Source organism: Neolamprologus brichardi, chromosome 17 (genome assembly GCF_056152115.1).
Source record: "Neolamprologus brichardi isolate AB-2024 chromosome 17, ASM5615211v1, whole genome shotgun sequence".
NCBI classification, from domain to species: domain Eukaryota; kingdom Metazoa; phylum Chordata; class Actinopteri; order Cichliformes; family Cichlidae; genus Neolamprologus; species Neolamprologus brichardi.
In genome coordinates this window covers 23120627-23139398 of record NC_142120.1, presented here as the reverse complement: position 1 = coordinate 23139398, position 18772 = coordinate 23120627, and the positions used below count along the sequence as shown (strand labels likewise).

The 18772-nt window shown below is 42.5% G+C and overlaps 2 protein-coding genes across 2 annotated transcripts; one reads left to right on the top strand and one right to left on the bottom strand.

Annotated features, from left to right (window-relative positions):
• Positions 1-101: 101 nt before the first annotated feature.
• parp12b (poly (ADP-ribose) polymerase family, member 12b) lies at positions 102-9081 on the bottom strand. Its single transcript, XM_006781077.3, has 8 exons — positions 8192-9081; positions 5182-5317; positions 2554-2818; positions 2055-2126; positions 1287-1413; positions 1044-1212; positions 817-937; positions 102-492 (listed from the first exon to the last, which is right to left on the bottom strand). The coding sequence occupies exons 1-8, from the start codon at positions 8524-8526 to the stop codon at positions 377-379; spliced, it is 1341 nt and encodes a 446-aa protein (XP_006781140.1). The 5' UTR covers positions 8527-9081; the 3' UTR covers positions 102-376.
• A 575-nt stretch (positions 9082-9656) lies between these two features.
• ovch1 (ovochymase 1) lies at positions 9657-15753 on the top strand. The gene is made up of 13 exons (XM_006781188.3): positions 9657-9696; positions 9933-10022; positions 10424-10607; positions 12120-12195; positions 12643-12832; positions 12914-13053; positions 13185-13335; positions 13412-13453; positions 13594-13813; positions 13907-14064; positions 14151-14249; positions 14391-14524; positions 15592-15753. The coding sequence occupies exons 1-13, from the start codon at positions 9657-9659 to the stop codon at positions 15751-15753; spliced, it is 1686 nt and encodes a 561-aa protein (XP_006781251.2).
• The last annotated feature ends 3019 nt before the right edge of the window (positions 15754-18772 follow it).

Here is an 18772-nt window from a genome sequence, read left to right as displayed (position 1 = left end):
AAAAAGAAAGGTAGACTCAGAGTCTGTGACAGCAGATCTTCCTGCAGCTGAGAGAGCCACAGAGGTCAAGACAAAGACATTAATAAAAGGCTCCAGTAAGAATCACTCCATTTTATTTACAGCACCAAATTACAACAACAGTGACCTCAAGGCGCTTTATATTGCCTAAAGCCCCTACAAAAATACAAATACAGGTAGAATAAATTTCCCCCACACAGGCACATACACACAGAAACAGAAAATAATAGAAGTGGTTAACATGCTCAGTGACTGCATCAGTAATCATTTACAGACGTCCAGGAAGTGATGAAATCTTGAGCAGCAGCACCTGCTACTGTGATAAGGCACCCAGCCTGGTCCAGTCAACATAATTGGGTCACATTTGACTTCCTAACACCAGCACCTGCCTCTCCACCTCCTCCCGGGAGACGAAGCGAGGGCGACGGCGGACTTTCCTCTTGGTGTTGTGCTTGTGGTTCCTCTGGTACATGTCTGCAGAGAGAGAGAGAGAACATGCTTAGACACCATCAGGAAGCGGTAACAGAGGAACACACTGGGACCTGAAGCCTAAAGGCTGGGATGTGTCTATGTGCTGAATCAGGGCATGCCATTGTGTCTGGGACATTCCCAAAACTTCATTCTGGGATTCTGGAAGTTTCTGTCGGAATCGTCACCTCTGACTTTCCTGCCCTGACTGTGGCCCTCACTGTGGAACTGTGAGTCCCCACATGGAGGGATGCTGGACTGGATCTGGGCCTAACCTGACCACTTCATTAACTCAGTTACACCTGGGATGCAGGTGACAGGAAGTAGTACCTTGGAAGCTGATGATGTACTCTCTGTAGCCTTTCACCACTCTGACTTCAGCTCTTCTGTCAGACAGGTACTTCTCCTCCAGAGTGCAGGATGTCTCCGATGTGGAGCGCAGCTTCTCATCCTGAAGGATGTATGAGACAGACATCAGACCTGGAGCTTAATAAACATTTTCTGTATTCCTCTACAGCTCGCTCCCACACAGTGATCCTAAAGGTGCTCCAACTCACCAACTCTCCATACTCCACCCAGTTCCCACGGTCCCCCTTGTAGTACCACAGCCATTTGGTGGTCAGTGTGTAGTACAACGGCTTCTTTACGGAGGAAACTGTGGAGAGACGGCGAACAGGCTGCATCCCTCGAGTCATCGTGATGAAGTCGATCATCTGAACACCAGCGCTGAAAATCATGGCAGCTGTGAGTGGCTGATGCATGAAAAACATCAACAACTTGCACTCACTGTGACCTCTGACCTCTCAGTCCTGGACGGATCGCAGAAGTCTCGCTCGATGTCCTCCATGTTCTGCAGCTCCGTCCAGGTGCTGCCATCTAAAACCTCCCACTTATACGGCAGGTGGAAGTGCACCTGCTTGCACAAGTCTGCAGAGAGACCGAAAGACTGAGGCGAAGCCAATGAGCACGAACACAGAAAACTCAGCGCAACCAGCAGGAAATCATAAAAATCACACAATCATACAATCACAAAATAACAAAAATGATATTAATAATAAAATATTAATAATTAAAAATAAATCACACAATCAAACAGGACTGTTCACATGAAAAATAAAGGAAATCAAAACAATGAGCACAAAATAATACATTTTTTTCCCCACTGGCAGATTTGACAGAAAATGTTATCTAGGAAGACAAATTTGAATAAAATATAATTTATAAATTTCAACTCTTTTGAACATGATGTCATGTATATACATTAAATATTTGCACTGAAGAAGATTTAATATGAGAAAATTTGATATTTTAAACTGGATGTTTCCAGAGAAACCAATCAGATGCCAGCAAGGCACGAAAAATATTTTAAGTTTTAGTGAGAAAACAAATAAATCTTTATTTATAAAAAGAGTGAGTCAGCTTCATGTTGGAGTCTGTACTTCTACCCTGTGCTGCCACCTACTGGATGCACACGACTAAGTGCACAGCAGGAGGCTGAAAGAGACGTCCTGTGTGCCGTTTCCTCTCAGCCAATCAGATCCTCGCATGAAGAAAGTAGGAAAACTCACCCTGAAACTTGCAGCTGTTCCTGAAGAAGTGCAGGCAGATCTCCAGAGGGTGAGACGGCTCAGGAACAATGTCTGAAACATAAAGAGCCAAAGTCAGGGTACAGAGCGCCTCCTTGTGTTCACGTCAGTAACATGTAATCAGGTAATAACACACACATAGACACTGAACGCCATGTATGAAATCTGAATCTTGTGTCATGTTTATGGATAACCTCCTCATATTTGTGTAGCATTATCAGATTATCACACTGAAACACCAGCTTCGTAACATTATTTATATTTTTGGTAATTATGACTTCAGTGAGGAGACATTGTTGTGTCTGTGAGGCAGTATTCGCTTGTATAAAAGGCTTTTTTTTCTTCCATATTTATGGAATTATTTTCTCCTTTTTATAGAGCAGATTTCTAATACTGATCTGACTTTTTCTGATCAGCAGGTTTCCTCCTGACTGTCAAGGTTCTCAGGATCAGCAGGTTCTGTTTCAGGCTTCAGTCTCACCCATGGAGGTGGTGGAGGTGGAGGCCGCTCTGAGCTGGTGGATGTTGCTGTAGATGGAAGGCAGGTTGTGGATGATGTTACAGCTCAGTCCTCTCTCCTCCAGCATGCGGCGGCCGTGCTCGTCAACGGCATGCAACCGTTTGCATTTTTTTCCAAAGATGCAGTCGCCCTGCACAACGTGCTGGCACAGGTGCACTTTGGTGCAGTCGCCCCGGAAACTACACCTGCCGTGAGGCCCCGAGCCTTTGTTATAGTGCACACAGACCTCAGAGAGAGAGAGAGAGAGGGAGAATGAGAGAGAGAGCGAGAGAGAGAGAGAGAGAGAACCTTCATGATTGGGTTAGAGAGAGTGTGTGTGATTTTTTTTTTAAGGATCCAGCTGTCAATCACATTTTTACTGAAAGTCCCTTAAAAGCAGTGTTTGTCACAAGCGTTTGTTTTGTGAATGTCACAAATGTTGAAGTTAGTGATGAAGTAAATGCAGACGGCTAAACAGGATAGATAAATGATTAGAGTAAGGGTTGTCAAAATTACAGCCCGTGAGATATGCCAGTCACAGCTGGATTGGCCATCGGGCATTCTATTTGCCCGATGGGTGGATGGTGATTTCTCGCTTTTAATGGGCCGATGTTTGTTTTGGCTTGTTTGTTTGTTTTGTAACGGTATAAACAATGGAAGGTGGTGGATTGGCCAATTGGTCATGATCTACTCTGGGCTGGACCAATTACAATACATCCGTATTGTGGTGAAAAGGAACGTGATTTGTCCCGCACTTCAGCTAGAATGAAAAAAGAGACACAACGCTGGAGTTATACTGTGTCTTTACGCTGTCAGCTACCTCTTCTTCTCTCACTCTCTCCCCCTCCCTCTCATGTTGCTATTTCAACCATGAAACTGATCAATGATCAGCTGATCGGCTTTTCTGTCTCAAGTCTCATCTCTCTTTGGCCCACCTGTTTGCTCTACTTTGCGCCAGAAAGAGGAAACCACCGGATGTTGCGCTAAACAACAGCAGCATGTTTAAGCTTGATCAGCTGTTGTTAGCATTTATTTAATATTACTTTCTAGTATCAGCTGATGTTTGCTGGAGCCACAGCTGTAAAAGCTGCTGGTCATGATATCGGTTTGGATACGTGGTGAAGATGAAACCAGGAGATGTCCTTACTGAATCATCAGAGCTGAACAGGTGATGGAGAAACAGGTTTACCTTTTAGGTGACAGGAATGATTTGAAGGGAAGTTTCTGAGAGACAAATAACACCAGGATCTTGTTCTACATAGCTGACAGCTGGTAACAGTGCAGGGGCGGGTCTAGCAAAGTTTTGCCAGGGGGCCAGGTATGGCATTAACAGGGAAAGGGGGGCACAAAGAAATACTTTTTTTTCTTATTCTCATAAGAAATGATATCTAGAATTGTGTATAGAAATCATACATAAGACAGTCTACACAAGAGTGTTTGTTTTTTTCATTCAAAGGCTTTATTGCTTTTCCTATAATAACTGGTGGGCAGGTCTCTAGACAAAATGCCCGGGCCAATTTTTTGTTCCAGTCCAGCTCTGATGCCAGTTATTAATGGCCCGTCAGTACGTGGGAGTCGGGTCTTCAGCCCTGCTGAGAACCTATGCAGGCAGGGGTAGTGCAGTGGTACAGGCTGGTACACAAGCGTGTCAGGAAAAAGTGAGGAAAGAAGCGAAAATGTGAAACAAGCAGCTTCTGGCTGCCGTGAAACTGGAGACAGAAAAGCTGAGCGCAAAGTTTATAAACTCTTTCCCATCTTTTTATTGTCAGCTATTTTCCAAAAAACGTTTCAAACTTGTCCTTGAACCTCATGTGTGCCCTCCCTATAGTAAATCCATAAACATTCAACCTTTATGAAAACACTGAATAAAAACAACTTCTGTGAAAGAGACTAAAGTTACAGTTCAGTGTTGAATATTACATAAAATAAATTTATATAACGTGTGTTTGAATGGCAGAGATGTGTGCATGTAGCGCAGAGCCATGGCTCAGTGTCTGAGTGGGTCTGAATGTACGGGTGAGGTATTCTCATGTTTTTACAGGCACAAGCTACCAGAACTTTGATTTCTTTGAGTTTAAAGAGTCTTGCTGACAGAGTTTTTTTTAATCACAGCAGCTATTTCTCCATTACATAGAAAAACAGTTAAATATGTGACTCCACTTTACACTGACAAAAGTTTCACTGGTCCAACCCACTTAAAAGGTCAAAGTTCGCTTTATGTGGCCCGCTGTGTAAAATGACGCCCCTGCATTAGTTTCTGGTTACCTGAGGATCCTCAGTCATGTCCAACTTTCGATTTTTATTTTTTATTTTTGTTGTTTTTGTTTTACTTTCAGTTTCAGTTTCTTCTTCTGTGGATGTTACGTGACTAAAGAAGCTCTGTGTCCTCATGTGAGGCAAACAAATGGTGAGCCTGTTGCCATGGTGATCTCATACATGCTGCGTCTCATCACTTTCTTATTCACTTTTTTTTTTTCTTTAGGAGCGTCCCACGAATCTGTGCACAGTTGCGTTTCTTGTGAAAAGGGCAGAGTCGTCTCATCTGCTAACACTGAGCACGTCTCCTGAGGACCAGCCTGTGACGTCAGTTGAGTGAGGTGTGGGCGTTACCTCGGGCAGCAGCGCCGGGTCATTGAGCAGCAGCAGCAGGAAGAGCTCGTCCTCGTTCAGCTGCTGCAGTGAGCACTCTTTCAGCAGCCTGGAGTTATGATCAGACTGCAGGTCGTGGGATGATCGACATGGTTTCCTGTGAGGAGGTACATTTACCATCAGCTCCTCTCACCCCGCTGTCAATACCAGTCAATCAACCAATCAATCCATCAGTCAATCAATCAGTCAGACAGATAGATAATGGATCAGTGGTGCATGCTGTAGCAGGTGAGTGTTTTCAGGACTGAAGCTGGTTTGTGATGATCGTCTGCAGAATCAGTTAGCATGGTGATGCAAACAGGTAGGAAGTGAAACTCCTTGAGTTCCACCTGATCTAGAACGGTGGCATGGGGTGGCAAGGGATCAAACAGGTTTACCTTTTAGGTGACATGAATGAGTTGAAGGGAAGTTATGAACTGTTTCAGAGAGACAAATAACACCGGGATCCTTTTCTAAGTAGCTGACAGCTGGTAACTGTGCAGGGGCGGATCTAGCAAAGTTTTGCCAGGGGGGCCAGTTAGGGCTTTAATAGGGAAAGGGGGGCACAAAGAAATACTTTTCTTTCTTATTCTCATTTAAAATGTCTAGCTTTTAAAAAATAATTATCTGAATCTTACAACAAACGATTGATAGATTGATACATATATACTATCAAGACAGTGAACGTCACTGTCACAACAGCGTTTGTTTTCATTCAAAGGCTTTATGATTTTTCCTATAATGGTGGGCCGGTCTCTAGTCAAAATGACCGGGCCAATTTTTTGTCCCAGTCCAGCCCTGTATGCAGCTCATCTGCAGTCTGGTGTTACCTACATCTTCCTATTCCGAAGGCAGGATTTCAGAGTTCTGAGTACAATCGAAAGCACCACGACTGCAGTTTTTGTGTTGGATGTAAAAGGCGCACATGACGCTGTGACGTAGGCTAGAATCATGGTAGCAGTCAATGACGGTCCAGGAGTGGGATTTCTCTCGTGGAAATATGCAAATTATCTTTTCCTTTCTATTGGTAGGTGGCACAGTGCAAGTTACTTTCCCTAGTAAGTAGTTACTTTGAAAGTAACGAGTAACTTGAAGTAACTGAGTTACTTTTGATAGAAGTAACTAGTAATGTAACTAAGTTACTAATTTAAAGTAACTTACCCAACACTGAATCCAGAGTTATGATAATATATATAAGCCATGCTTTTTTCTAAATACTGTAGTCACGTTTTTGTGTGTGTTTTAAGCGTTTTCAAAGGAAAGCGCGAAAACAGTAAAGAAAGAAATAATGCCACATGTTTCCTATCGGTGGAAAAATGCACCATGTCGACCAATTAAAAAAAAAAGTTAACACGTGGGATTTGGTTGTTTAGGAAGAGGGGAGAGTTTTGGGAGTGACGGTAACAGCGAGACAGAGTGAGAGCGAGCAAGCGAGAGAGAGAGCGAGAGAGTTTTAAGATGTGGGAGATTTGTGACGTTTAGTGTGGAGTGTTTACTTAGTGTGTTGTGTTGTCTTGTGTAGTTCTGTTGTGTAGTCGTTGTTTTGTTTTGTGTGTCAGTGAGGGCACTAATGAACGTCACAAAGGCACATTTGTAATGTAAACATAGTCACTAAGTAGAAAACCAGCGGAGTGATACACCTCCTGTTGTCAGGCCTGCAGGTTTATCCCTGTGCGGTTCTCCTCTGTATTTTTTTTTTTTACCGGTACACATCATTTGTGGGGCATCTTAATGCAACACCTGATTGTTCTCTCACTTTGGTTTTAGTAATATTTTTAAATGGTTGTACAAAATGAAAAAAAAAAAAAACGGCAGGTGTATTGGCCGCATTTTTATAATATAGTTTAATATAATTTTTATAGATAAATTGTTGTTTATGCTTACAAAATGTACATTTTATATTTGCATTTCAAGTTATAAAAATTTACTCAACATGTCTGTGTTTTTTTTTTTTTACAGTAAAGAAATACTACTAGGATTTTAAGTTCTTTGTGTGATTTCAGATCAGTAATACTAATGCAGTATGTCAGTAAAAAAAAACAAACAACTAAATTCAGTTGAGCTGAAAAGAATGATACAAAACAAGGCAAGGGGAAAAAAATAAAATGAAACAATTTGAGGGTGAAATACAAAGTAAACTCAAAAGGAGTCAAAAATGGCCGGCTGTATTTCAGACCTCAGTGAGTGAATCCAACAAATCATGAAAAATTAGGTTTAAATTTTTGTTCATGACAGTGCAGATTTCTGACATTTTGTGTAATTTAAGCATCTAACAGTGTGATTGTTTTCTAACAAAAAACAGTGTGAAATTTAAGTTAGACCTGTGTTTGTAAATGAACCGCCCCATGTTGTGTAGCTTTCTGGATTTTATACTTATTGGGCTACATATTTATTTATTATACAGGCTATACAGTACATAAGATCAAAACTCACATGTTTTATGTAACTAAAGTGTGTAATTATGTGGGCTACAGACAATAATTAAGTTATAGACTATATTTATATGAAAAACGTGTATACTTACTGCATTTGAATTATTTTAACCATATGTAAGCACCTGCATATGTGTTTGGAAAAAAAAGGCTTTGATTTTGCCACCCCATTTGATTTCTTTGCCACCCTAAGAAAATTTCTCTAGATCCGCCCCTGTTCCTGTGGTCTAATTTCTCAGGAAAACAAAACTCATCTGACAATCAGCTGGTTGCTGACATCACAGTGACGTCTGGCAGCAGGTGTCAGCTTGTTTCCTGTCAGCTTTAGAGACAACACCCACCACCGACAATAACAACAAAAACAACAACAATAACAATAAGAATAATGATGAAGATGGTAATAAGGATGATGTGTGGATGATAAAGATGATGGAGATAAGGATGTCTCTGTTGCAGCGGAAACTTTGTTTCTGTTTCATTTCCTTAACTTTCGTTCAGCCGATGTGTGTGTGTGTGTGTGTGTATGAGAGAGAGAGCGAGAGAGAGACACACACACACACCTGCCCTTGCCGAACTTGCAGGTTCCGTAGATGTAGAATCTGCAAAGGTGCAGTTGGTCACAGTCTGCGCACGGCTCCCCGAGCCGGTGGCTCACGCACACGCGCAGTAACGTCTGCGCCAGCACCGTGCAGTCCTCGGGCCGTAGCCAGCCATCCGTCTCCGGCCCGCGGACCAGCAGGAAGCGGGGATGCCCATAGACCAGCTTGCAGAAGAGCTCCTCGGAGACACGACAGAGTCGCCGCAGCTCCTCGTACAGCTGCGGGAGCCGCAGAGCTCCTCCGGCGGCGCACAGCAGCCTGGTGGCCTCAAAGATCACTCGGTCGCACCCGGACATGCTCTCTGCTCGGCGTCCAGACTCCGACTGAGGACGGGGGAGGCGGACCGACAAGCATGTGACAGCCGGGCTTCCGCTCTCAGTGACGTTTAATCGCGGAGCCACATCAGTTTGTCACTGCCACAATAATAAATACACGCGAGCACCATATAACACAACCGGAAGTAAAGTAAAATACATGTCAGTCACATTAATAAACAAACTGCAAACCCAAGTGTCTGTCTCTCTCTCCGGAGCAGGTGAGTCCTGGTTCGAGCACGGCTCTGGTCCTTCATCACTGGATCATCACTTACATTTATGAGCGGCAGTAAACGCGTCACTCACAGTGTTTCACTGAAAGAGTTCATAAAGCTTTCGTGCAGGATTTATTTCACCATGTCATCATCCAGTTGTCTGTGCAGCAGTGTACGGCGTGTCTGTACACTGCTCGCTCTGTCAAAGGACCACCACGAGAGACGTCGTTACTTCAGTCTGAGCTCGTGGTTGTCGTGAACGTTTAGCTTTGTCTAGTTTGTGTGCAAGCGCCATGAACCATAAATTGAAACTCTTCATAAAATGACTGTCACGGTCCATTTTACTGTGTTACCGGTGACAACACCTGATGCTCCACTCAGACCTCGGACTTAATGTCATGCTATCGTTTCTGAATGGTGGGATATTCAGAGGCTTTTGTGTCAGTCAGCAGCGTCACGCACAAAAACCTGCTGTTTCAAACGGCCCAACGCCGTGATGTGGCTGCTGCAGCAACACACAAAAACAGCTGCGCGCTCTACTCACCTCCAGCGCCATCAGTGGGACTGCGCTCTCATTGATTTTATGCCTGTTACATCCAGTGACGCGTGCACACGCAAAGCCAGCTCCAGCTACATTTTCTGGTAGACGCTCCTCCCACTGACGCTGACATCAGCAGTACCAGTCTTCTAATGAAAGTGGGTCCGAACTGAAATCCTCAGTGGAAAAGGGACAACACAGACACTGGAGGACTCACCTGTCTCCCACTGAATGCTGCAGACTGACAGTAGGGGGAGGGGTCTCGTACAGGTGTGTGCAATCACACAGGTCAGGCTGATGGAGGTGAAGCTCAGCAGCGTAAAGCCTGTAAATCTTCTGAGGGTGAACGTGAGACAGACATGCTGCTGCTGGTCGTCTGTGTTCTGTCGGTCCACACAGGTGAGACAAGTCCCCCCCTCCCCCCCACCACACACACACACACACACACACACTTCTGGTTTGTGTTTGTGCAGCCTGATCAGTCACCTGCTAGTAGGACTGTTTTTGGATTCAGAGTTTACAATTATTACACCTGAGGGTGTCCTCGAGTGTCCTGAAGACACAGCGACACCAAAACCGTTTTAAATGGTTTTTATGTTTGCTGTGCGTTACAGCTGTTAATGTTTTGTTTGCAGCTGGAGGTTCGACACAGATCCAGAATCACCCCACTGTAAATGGAACTGCGCAGGAAAGCTCGCTGTTCTCCGCACGCTTCGGCTTCACAGGTGATCCACGCGCTAACGAGTCCGAGGTTTTTACGTTACACGTGGGAACCCGGTGATATGAAAGATGCTCAGTAAAATGAAAAATAAAAATAAAATGACCTCATGAAAAGAAAAAAATATATATAACAAGTTTCTTTTTACAATATTTTTATTTTGTTATCAAATATAGTTATGGGCTTGTAGTAATATTAAAATGGAAATATTTTATTTTTCGAAGAGGAAGAATCATACGCATATAATTTAAATATTTTTGAAATGCTTTTTTAAAGATAATTTAGAAATGTTACTTTAAAGTATGTAAGTTTGTATTAAAACCCTTTGGCTTATTTATGTGTTTATGGCGGTTGAACAGTTTTTATCTGAAATAATTAGCTGAGCTCTCTTCTGACCTCTGCCCTTAGACCTCGCTGGGGTGCGCTCCTTCATGCTGGAGCAGGAGCTGGAAACCCGAATCATCGGGGGTCAGGAGGCCTGGGCTCACTCGTGGCCCTGGCAGGTTTCCCTGCAGCTCGCCTCCATGCCGGCCTGCGGGGGTGCTATTGTCAGCCCGCTGTGGGTCATCTCTGCTGCCCACTGCTTCGTAAGGTCAGAGGTCACGTTTGTTTTGTCGCAGCCTCTGCAGTTGGCTTTTTTTTTTTTGTAAAAAGTTTAGAATACTTTGAGATGTTCAGAGAGGGTTCCAGTGTTAGACCTGGTCAGATGGTAGCAGTAGTACATGTAATACATTTAGAGCATTTTTGGCTCAGAACAACCTTCTCTGACACCAGGACAGATCCAGGATCAGGTTTATCACCACTGTGTTCGACGTGGTAATCTGCAGCACAGCGGTGCTACAGGGCACGGTTCTCTCACCCTTCCTGTTTAGCCTGTATACTTCGGACTTCTGTTATAATTCGGACCATTGCCACCAACAGAAGTTCTCAGATGATACAGCCATCAACGGATGCATATCATACAGGAATGATCAGGAATAGAGGAGGGTCATCACTGACTTTGTTGGCTGGTGTGAGACCAACGCACTCCAAATCAACGCCAGCAAGACAAAGGAGATGGTCATAGACTTCAGGAGGACGTAAACCCCTACAACACTGGTTAACATCCAAGGAGAAGACACTGAGATTGTGGACTTTTACAAGTACCTGGTTGTTCACCTCAGCAATAGACTGGACTACAAATACAGATGTCCTGTATAAGCAGGGCCAGAGTCGACACCACCTGCTGAGGAGACTGAGGTCCTTCGGAGTCTGCAGGACTTTGTTAAGGACATTCTATGACACTGTGGTAGCATCTGCCTTTTTCTATGCAGTGGCCTGCTGGGGGAGCGGATGCATGGACAGGAGCAGGACTGACAAACTGGTGTGGAGGTCTTATTCTGTGCTGGGATGTCCTCTGGAGCCAGTGGGCAAGAGGAGGATCTTAGTAAAGCTGACATTCATCACGAACAACCAACATCTCCCTCTACATGAGTCTGTGAGTGTGCTGAGCAGCTCCTTTAGTCAGAGACTGAAACACCATCGCTGCAGGAAGGAGCGCTTTCGCAGATCATTCATCCCAACAGCAGTTTGACTCTATAACTCCTCAATCACAATGTCATGAGTCACTAGACATTGTGGACATCTACGGTCACACTTCATGCATAATGTACCTTTATATGTATGGACATGTGCAGGTGTATGTGTATGTATACATATGTATATTTAGTGTGTACATGTCTATACTCATAGATATCTATTACTTAGTAATAGATATAGTAGAATAGTTAAATTTATGTCTTGCATATTTCCACAACCCTCTATCCATAATCACATACTGTGTGTGCTACCGTTATAGTGTATTATTTTACTTATTTTGTATTTATTGTGTTTTTTATTTGTATTTTTCTTCTGATATCTGTACCTGAGCTGAGGAAACGCACAAATTTCCCTGCTGTGGGATCAATACAGTCTTATCTTATATCTTATCTTACTGAGTACACGTCAAACTAAGTCAGCTCAGTTTAACTTTATTTATATAGTATAATAGGTGTTTTATGTTGTAATGTAAAGACTGTACAATAATACATCAGTACTAAGTATTATGTCATGACTTGTGTTACAGGCATAGTAAAGTATCCTTGTGGACAGTTCTTGCTGGAAAACATGACCTGGATAAAGCTGAGGAGCCTCAGGAGCAGGTCAGGCACTGAACTGTAAACTCTGTTTGTCATCAAAAACGTCAGCTGAAGGCTGATCAGTCAAGCAACATTGCAGACAGCAGTGACTCTGTGTCCAGGGTTTCACTGATGACCCTCTGAAATGTCGGACGGACAGCTTAGAACAAAACTTAAAATGTGGGTCGTACCATCATGTGCTAACACACTGCACAAGGATTTTTGTCAAAACAGCAGTAATGACCTAAGACATTGACTGCATAGCTTACGATGTTTTAAGGAGAAATAATAATATGATTGCTTTTCACTGTCATTTATTGTTGGGGTGCTGAGGAGCCTCGGTCTGTGGATATCTGGGTGGGATCGGAGTTAGGCTCCAGGCTGTGTTCTCTCGGTTCTTTGGTTCCTCGGAGGTACCACAGACAATCGTCCTGATGTGAGATGAGAAAATGTTCCCATCTCTCTGCTTAGCTGGTGGGAGTCTCCATGATCTTCATCCATCACAGCTACAACACTGAGTCTAAAGAGAGCGACATTGCTCTGGTGAAGCTGGAGAAACCACTGGAGTTCAACCACTTCGTCAGACCCATCGACATCTGGATGACGCCGCTGCCTCTGCTCATGAAATGCACCATCACTGGCTGGGGCTCCACCCGAGAGAGTGAGGAAATGTTTGCTGTACACAGGAAGCTGGGGTTCTTCAGGTGTGATCTGAGCCTTTGTGTTCTTTCTCCATCACCAGATGGCCCTCGAGTCAACAGACTGCAGGAAGTGAATGTGACCATTCTGCCCTCGGATACCTGCAACCAGTACTACCTAGGCAGGATCAGGCCCTCCATGTTTTGTGCTGGGAAGGATGAAGGGGGACTGGATGCCTGTCAGGTACAAGCTGAACATCTGTGCAGCCTGAAAACAAGGAATGTTCAACATGTGGACCAGGAAACCTCAGTTAGCATGTATCTGGAGAGTATTGAGGAACTCGTGTGGTGTCTGTGTTCCTGTTTGTGTGTCAGGGGGACTCTGGAGGTCCTCTGTCCTGCTTCACAGGCACCAGGTATGAGCTGGCAGGTTTGGTGAGTTGGGGGGTGGGTTGTGGTCGAGCCAAAAGACCTGGAGTGTACACCAGAGTGCAACAGCATGTTCAGTGGATGTCTGACACCATGGGTGAGTTTCAGAGTCCACAACCTTTCTACACCTGCAGCAGGTGGAGTCTGTTCTGAAGGACGTCTTCCATTTCCAGGTGATCAGGCTCAAGTGTCTGAAGATGACCTCATAGATGAAGGTAAGCTTTTTCTTTTTCTTTCTTTTTTTTTTTTTTTAATCACACCATCTTTAAACTGCAACAGAAGATCCACCAGTCAGTGTATCAACATGTAGTTCAGGTGTTTCTATTTTGTCCATTCCTGCATGTGGGGGTAACAGAGGAGTGCGGAAAGCAGCAGAGCTCCGGCTGTGATCAGACTCCTGGCCTCGCCGAAATCTCGCTGTCTGTGGACGGCGTGTTGTCCGTGGTGAATGTGACTGAGTCCTGCCCCTTCCTCTGGCCCTGGCAGGTCAGCCTACAGTTTAATGGTCGCCACTACTGCAGCGGCGCTTTGATCCACCCCCACTGGGTCATCACCGCCAAACACTGTGGCGTCAGGTAGTCCTGCTACCATTAATACTGGCTCCAGTACTGCAGTGTAATCTGTCACGTGTCAGCTCTGCTAATGTTCCTACTGACCTCCTCCTTCAGGGCTAAAGAGGATGTGGCAGTTTTGGGGCTTCATGACATCAAGTTCCTGCCAGTTCAAACCATCCTAGTGGACAAAGTCTTTAACCCACCGCAGAAAACGGGCTTCCCCCCGAAGTCTAACCTGGCACTGCTTCACCTGAGCGTTTCTGCCAGACTTGGTGCGCCTGAAGCTTCAGGAGATTTGACTCTGAGAAGTCTTCACTGTGTCTGAGAAGTCTTCACTGTGCCCTGACTCTGTCTACAGGTTCTGAAGTGTCTCCAGTTTGTGTCCCTGATGAGGATGACGACCTGGATGACACCTGGTCTTGTATCACAGCTGGCTGGGGAGCAACTAAAGCGAAAGGTAACATCCTCATTCCTCCTGCATAGTGTACAGAACAGGAACAACCAGTAGTTTGGTGTGTGATCAGACTGAGTCATGTGACAGGACTTCAGACCTCTGTATCCTGATCGTACTTTACACCTACCCTTCTTAATTTGGTAGAGGGTGTTGATCCAGACCGGCTGCACCACGCTGGGCTCACACTCGTCAACACAACCTCCTGCAGGCAGAAATGGGGAGGCTTCATCACTGACTCTCACATCTGTTCACATCCTGCAGGCTCCACATCCTGTATGGTAACTAAACCCAACATCGGTTTGGTGTTCCTTTCAAAGCACAGCTGTCAGGCACAACTTCATCTACTGCACAGAGCAGTGGATACCATTAATGTTTAGTGTTGGTGGGAGCTGTTTTGACCACCTGTAAAGCTATTAATACAGGATGGATGGATATCCATCTATCCATCCATGTAATTTATCAGTGAAACATCCTCTTCCCTTAAAGATGCATCACTGAACACAAGCTTTGTGAAGAAAGAGAAATGACATCACTGAGGTGCTTTAGGTGATTTCAGGTTGTGGATTTTCCATTTTAAACATTTATCAGGGAGGATAAAAAAGGTTTTACGAGGATTTATAAATTTCTCTTATTTTCTTTGTTTTTTAAATCCTATAGCTATTTTGATGATCTGGACACTCCTCATTGTTAGGGACGGTGATCGACTCTAAACCACGTGATCTCATGTCCAGTCTGTGGTGCCTCTCTGTAATCATAAGCTGTTCTTTAACTCTTTACAAAAGTTGTTTGGGTTTTACCTTAATCAGTGTTTCTTCCAGAAGGAAATGTTCCAAGTCTGAGGTTCATGAGCCTGTAGCTCCAGCTGGGTCCATAAGTACTTGAACAATAGCATAAATATAAGAACAATTTCTCAAATTTATAAAAATCCCTGTTGACTACTTGCTGTGTTTCCTCCTCGAGATGCTGTGCAGGTCTTTACTTCAGCACTTTCAGATGCTTTCTGGCTCTCTGACTTCAGTTTGGTATTTAATGCCCAACTGAGGGTCTAGTTTGCTGCTTTATTATCAATAAATGTTCATCATTCATATTTTGTGTCTTGGCCGTGAAGGTTAGGCCTGCTGAGTATAAAAATGTCTGTACTTCATAAACAGTTACTGTAATATTTTGTTAAACCTCTTGATTTAGAGCTAAAGGTCTTCACTTCAATGTTGATTAACAAAAACATTGTCCAAATATTTATGGATCCAACATGGCTGACGTGGAAGACTTTCAGCCCTCATCTGGTTATTGGTTGATGTGTGTATGATGATAACCATCAGGAGAAACTGACTCCTTGTCTCTGCAGGGAGACTCTGGAGCACCACTCTTCTGTCAGAAATATGGCACCTACTTCCTGTTTGGTGTTGTCACATGGGGCAGCTCGCACTGCAACTCAGAGAAGCCAGCCATCTTCACCAGAGTGTCAGATTATCAGTCGTGGATCAGAAAGATGATTTTCAAATTCTGACTGAAAATAAACTCTTTAATCAAGCTGACTTTTACTCTTCATCACACATTCAGTCCAGATGTTCCAGTTTTACATCTGGTTGGTTGGTCAGCCATGGTTCCAAGTTTTAAATTAGATTTTTGTTTTTATTATAAATCTCTTCAATCTGTCAGTATCAGTCTGTGGAAGCAGATCATTGATCCTTTCTATAAAAAAGGATCAGAAACGTTTTCTTTGACACGTCTTTGTTTTTCTTAAAAACAGTCGCATCTTTGAGTCTGAATCTGGATTTGATTTTTTGAATGCTGATGCATTGGACTCTGGAGCAGCTTCATAAACCGGGTTACAGATGCTGCATCTGCATCATCCTCTTTTCATGCCAACCACAGGCACAGCAGGAAATGCCTTAAATAACACCCAAAGCAAAAGCTGCAACTTTGTAGAAAAGACTTGGCTCAAACTCACCAATAAGTCCTTATTAAGTGTTTTAGGGTAATTATAGTAAATGCATGTCTATAAATCCATTATTTCCTGCTGCTTCTCCGGGTCCTTCCGTAGTCCAAGCAGACTCCCAGTGCCAGCCGCCTCCTCCAGCTCTTCTGATGCGAGACTTATTGTAAAATCACCTCATTGACAGGCAAGATAACTACTGAGGTAAAGTGGAGATGAAAAGGGGAAGAAACTGAGGTAGAACAAACTCTGACTTTGAGACGGGCAACTTTGAGTCTTCACTTCATCTGAAGCTATAACTTTATGATATCATATTTGCTTGTTTATTTATTTTTTTAACTGTGTAATTCAAGCTTTTTACAGAGCTTCTTTTATATGTGTGTAACCAACAACATGAATCAACAGACCAACTCCTGACAGGTTATAATGGTCAAATTAATCAGTTACATCTAAACGTAAAAATAACACATCCCCCTCTGAGGATTTAAAGTGAAGATTACCTGCAGTTCTCCATCACTCCACAGGGTGAAGCTGCAACACACTGATAATCACTTGATCATAGAAGCAGTGTGCTGTTTATGTGACTGTAAAGCCAACTTAGCTTTATTTATAGAGCAACAAATCACAACAAGGGGCTTTATAATGTAAAGACAACAGCTATTCCAGTCCAGAGGGAGTCTGAAAAAGTTAGTTTTTGAATTTAAAATGCAAATTTCTCTCCATATTTAAGAGGCTGGCTGGGGTGAAGGAAGGAAGAAAAGTGCTTTCTAGTTGAGACAGTAAGTATACTGTGGTTATCTGTTTGCTAACAACAACGAGAGGTGGAGGAATTTATTCTAGAAGTATTCCTTTAGCTAAAGTACCAATAAAATAGTATGAAAACCCCTCACTATACATAATAAAACTTTGTTTATCACTTTGTTTTAACTCTGTTAACCAAAATACCAGGACAGAAAACCCTCTTTCAACGTTGTTGATGAAAAAACCTGATATTGTTTGCAGTTTCTAACAATTTGTTCTATAAAAGAAGGAACTCTGGACCAAATGACTTTTAAATAAGATTGATCAAACATCTGTTGCCTTAAGGCAACTGTTCTTGTGATATGGCGCAATATAAATAAAACTGAATAGGGCTGAACATTAAAGACATTAAAACGCTTTAACCAAGGGTACCCTCAACTTAGAATCAGTCTTAACATGGCAAATTCACCTGGTGCTGTAGATATGGAGGACCAGAAGAGTCAGGCACATAGAAATAAAGAATTCTGTGCTTCAATAATGAATTGTGCAATAAAATATGCATTTATAAATTCATTTACAAATTCATTTTTAATTATTGTATTTATTTAATACAGTAATTTATTATTTAGCAATTTAGTTTAAAATTAAAACACTACTTATGAATCAAAAAATTTTAAATGAAATATTAATCCATTAATAAATACTTCAAATCCTTGTTGGATTTCACAAAATATTATTAAACTGTCAATAAAAATCTAATTTCAAAAAACAATTTTTAAATCCCAAATTAGCAAACAGTTTTTAAAAAAAAATTAAATTTAAAAAGAGAAATAAAGATTTATTTAACATGGCAGTTCCACTCATTTTCAAATCCATTTCCCTTTCCTGTTAGCTCACAGACTAGCTATTATATTAAATGGATGGAAATGAAGTTTAGTTATTAATAAAATATATGTAATGAAAACCAAAGCTGAAGTTGACTCAGTTGAGTCTGAAACATGTGACGCTAGAGACACCAGCAACCATAGTCAATCCAGGGGCCCCAGCAGGGAGCTGTGAGAAATTTCAAACTGCTGACTAAGGGTAAACGTGAATTCAGTAAAAAATATAGTTCACGTCAGCAGTAATGATTATGTTGTGTCACTGAAATCAATATTTCTAGAAATCTGGCCAAATTTATTAAAACCTCCCAAACGTGACTATCTAGAGTTGCCCCTTAGAGCTTGCGTCTGCTCCCAGACCAACTAAAAGCAAACTAGAAACCAGCAAAAATATCATAACTGTATTTCCTTTTTTTATGTTTATATTCTCATGTTTTTATTGCACATCTAGTTCTTTTTGTGGTTATAGTTTTGTTCATATTCAATTCCTTTAGTTTCTGTTTATTGTGCCTCCCTTGTGTTTCTGTGTCTTCATCTTCAGTCTTCATTATATTACTTACTGTTTTATTTTGGTAGGCTCCTTGTGTCTTGCATTTAGTTTTATTTCCTTTGTCTCTCTAATGATCCTCAATGATTTATAGCCTCAGACTTCATTGCATCGTCCTCTTGTTTTTTACCTGTGTTTGCTGTCATGTACAGAATTATGTTGTCATGGACTTATTGGACTTCACCCTCAACCAGTTACTGTGACAGTTTCTCAGACTTTATCTGATTTAGTGCTCAGCTCAGATAAAATAATTATTGTGGGTGATTTTAACATCCATGTAGATTCTAAAAATGACAGCCTCAGCATTACGCCTAATATAATATTAAACTAAAACTAGGCAAAATGTGAAAGAGCCCACCCACAACTTTAATCACACTCCAGTTCTGAAATGTGGCATAAAAACGGAACATTTAAGTGTTTC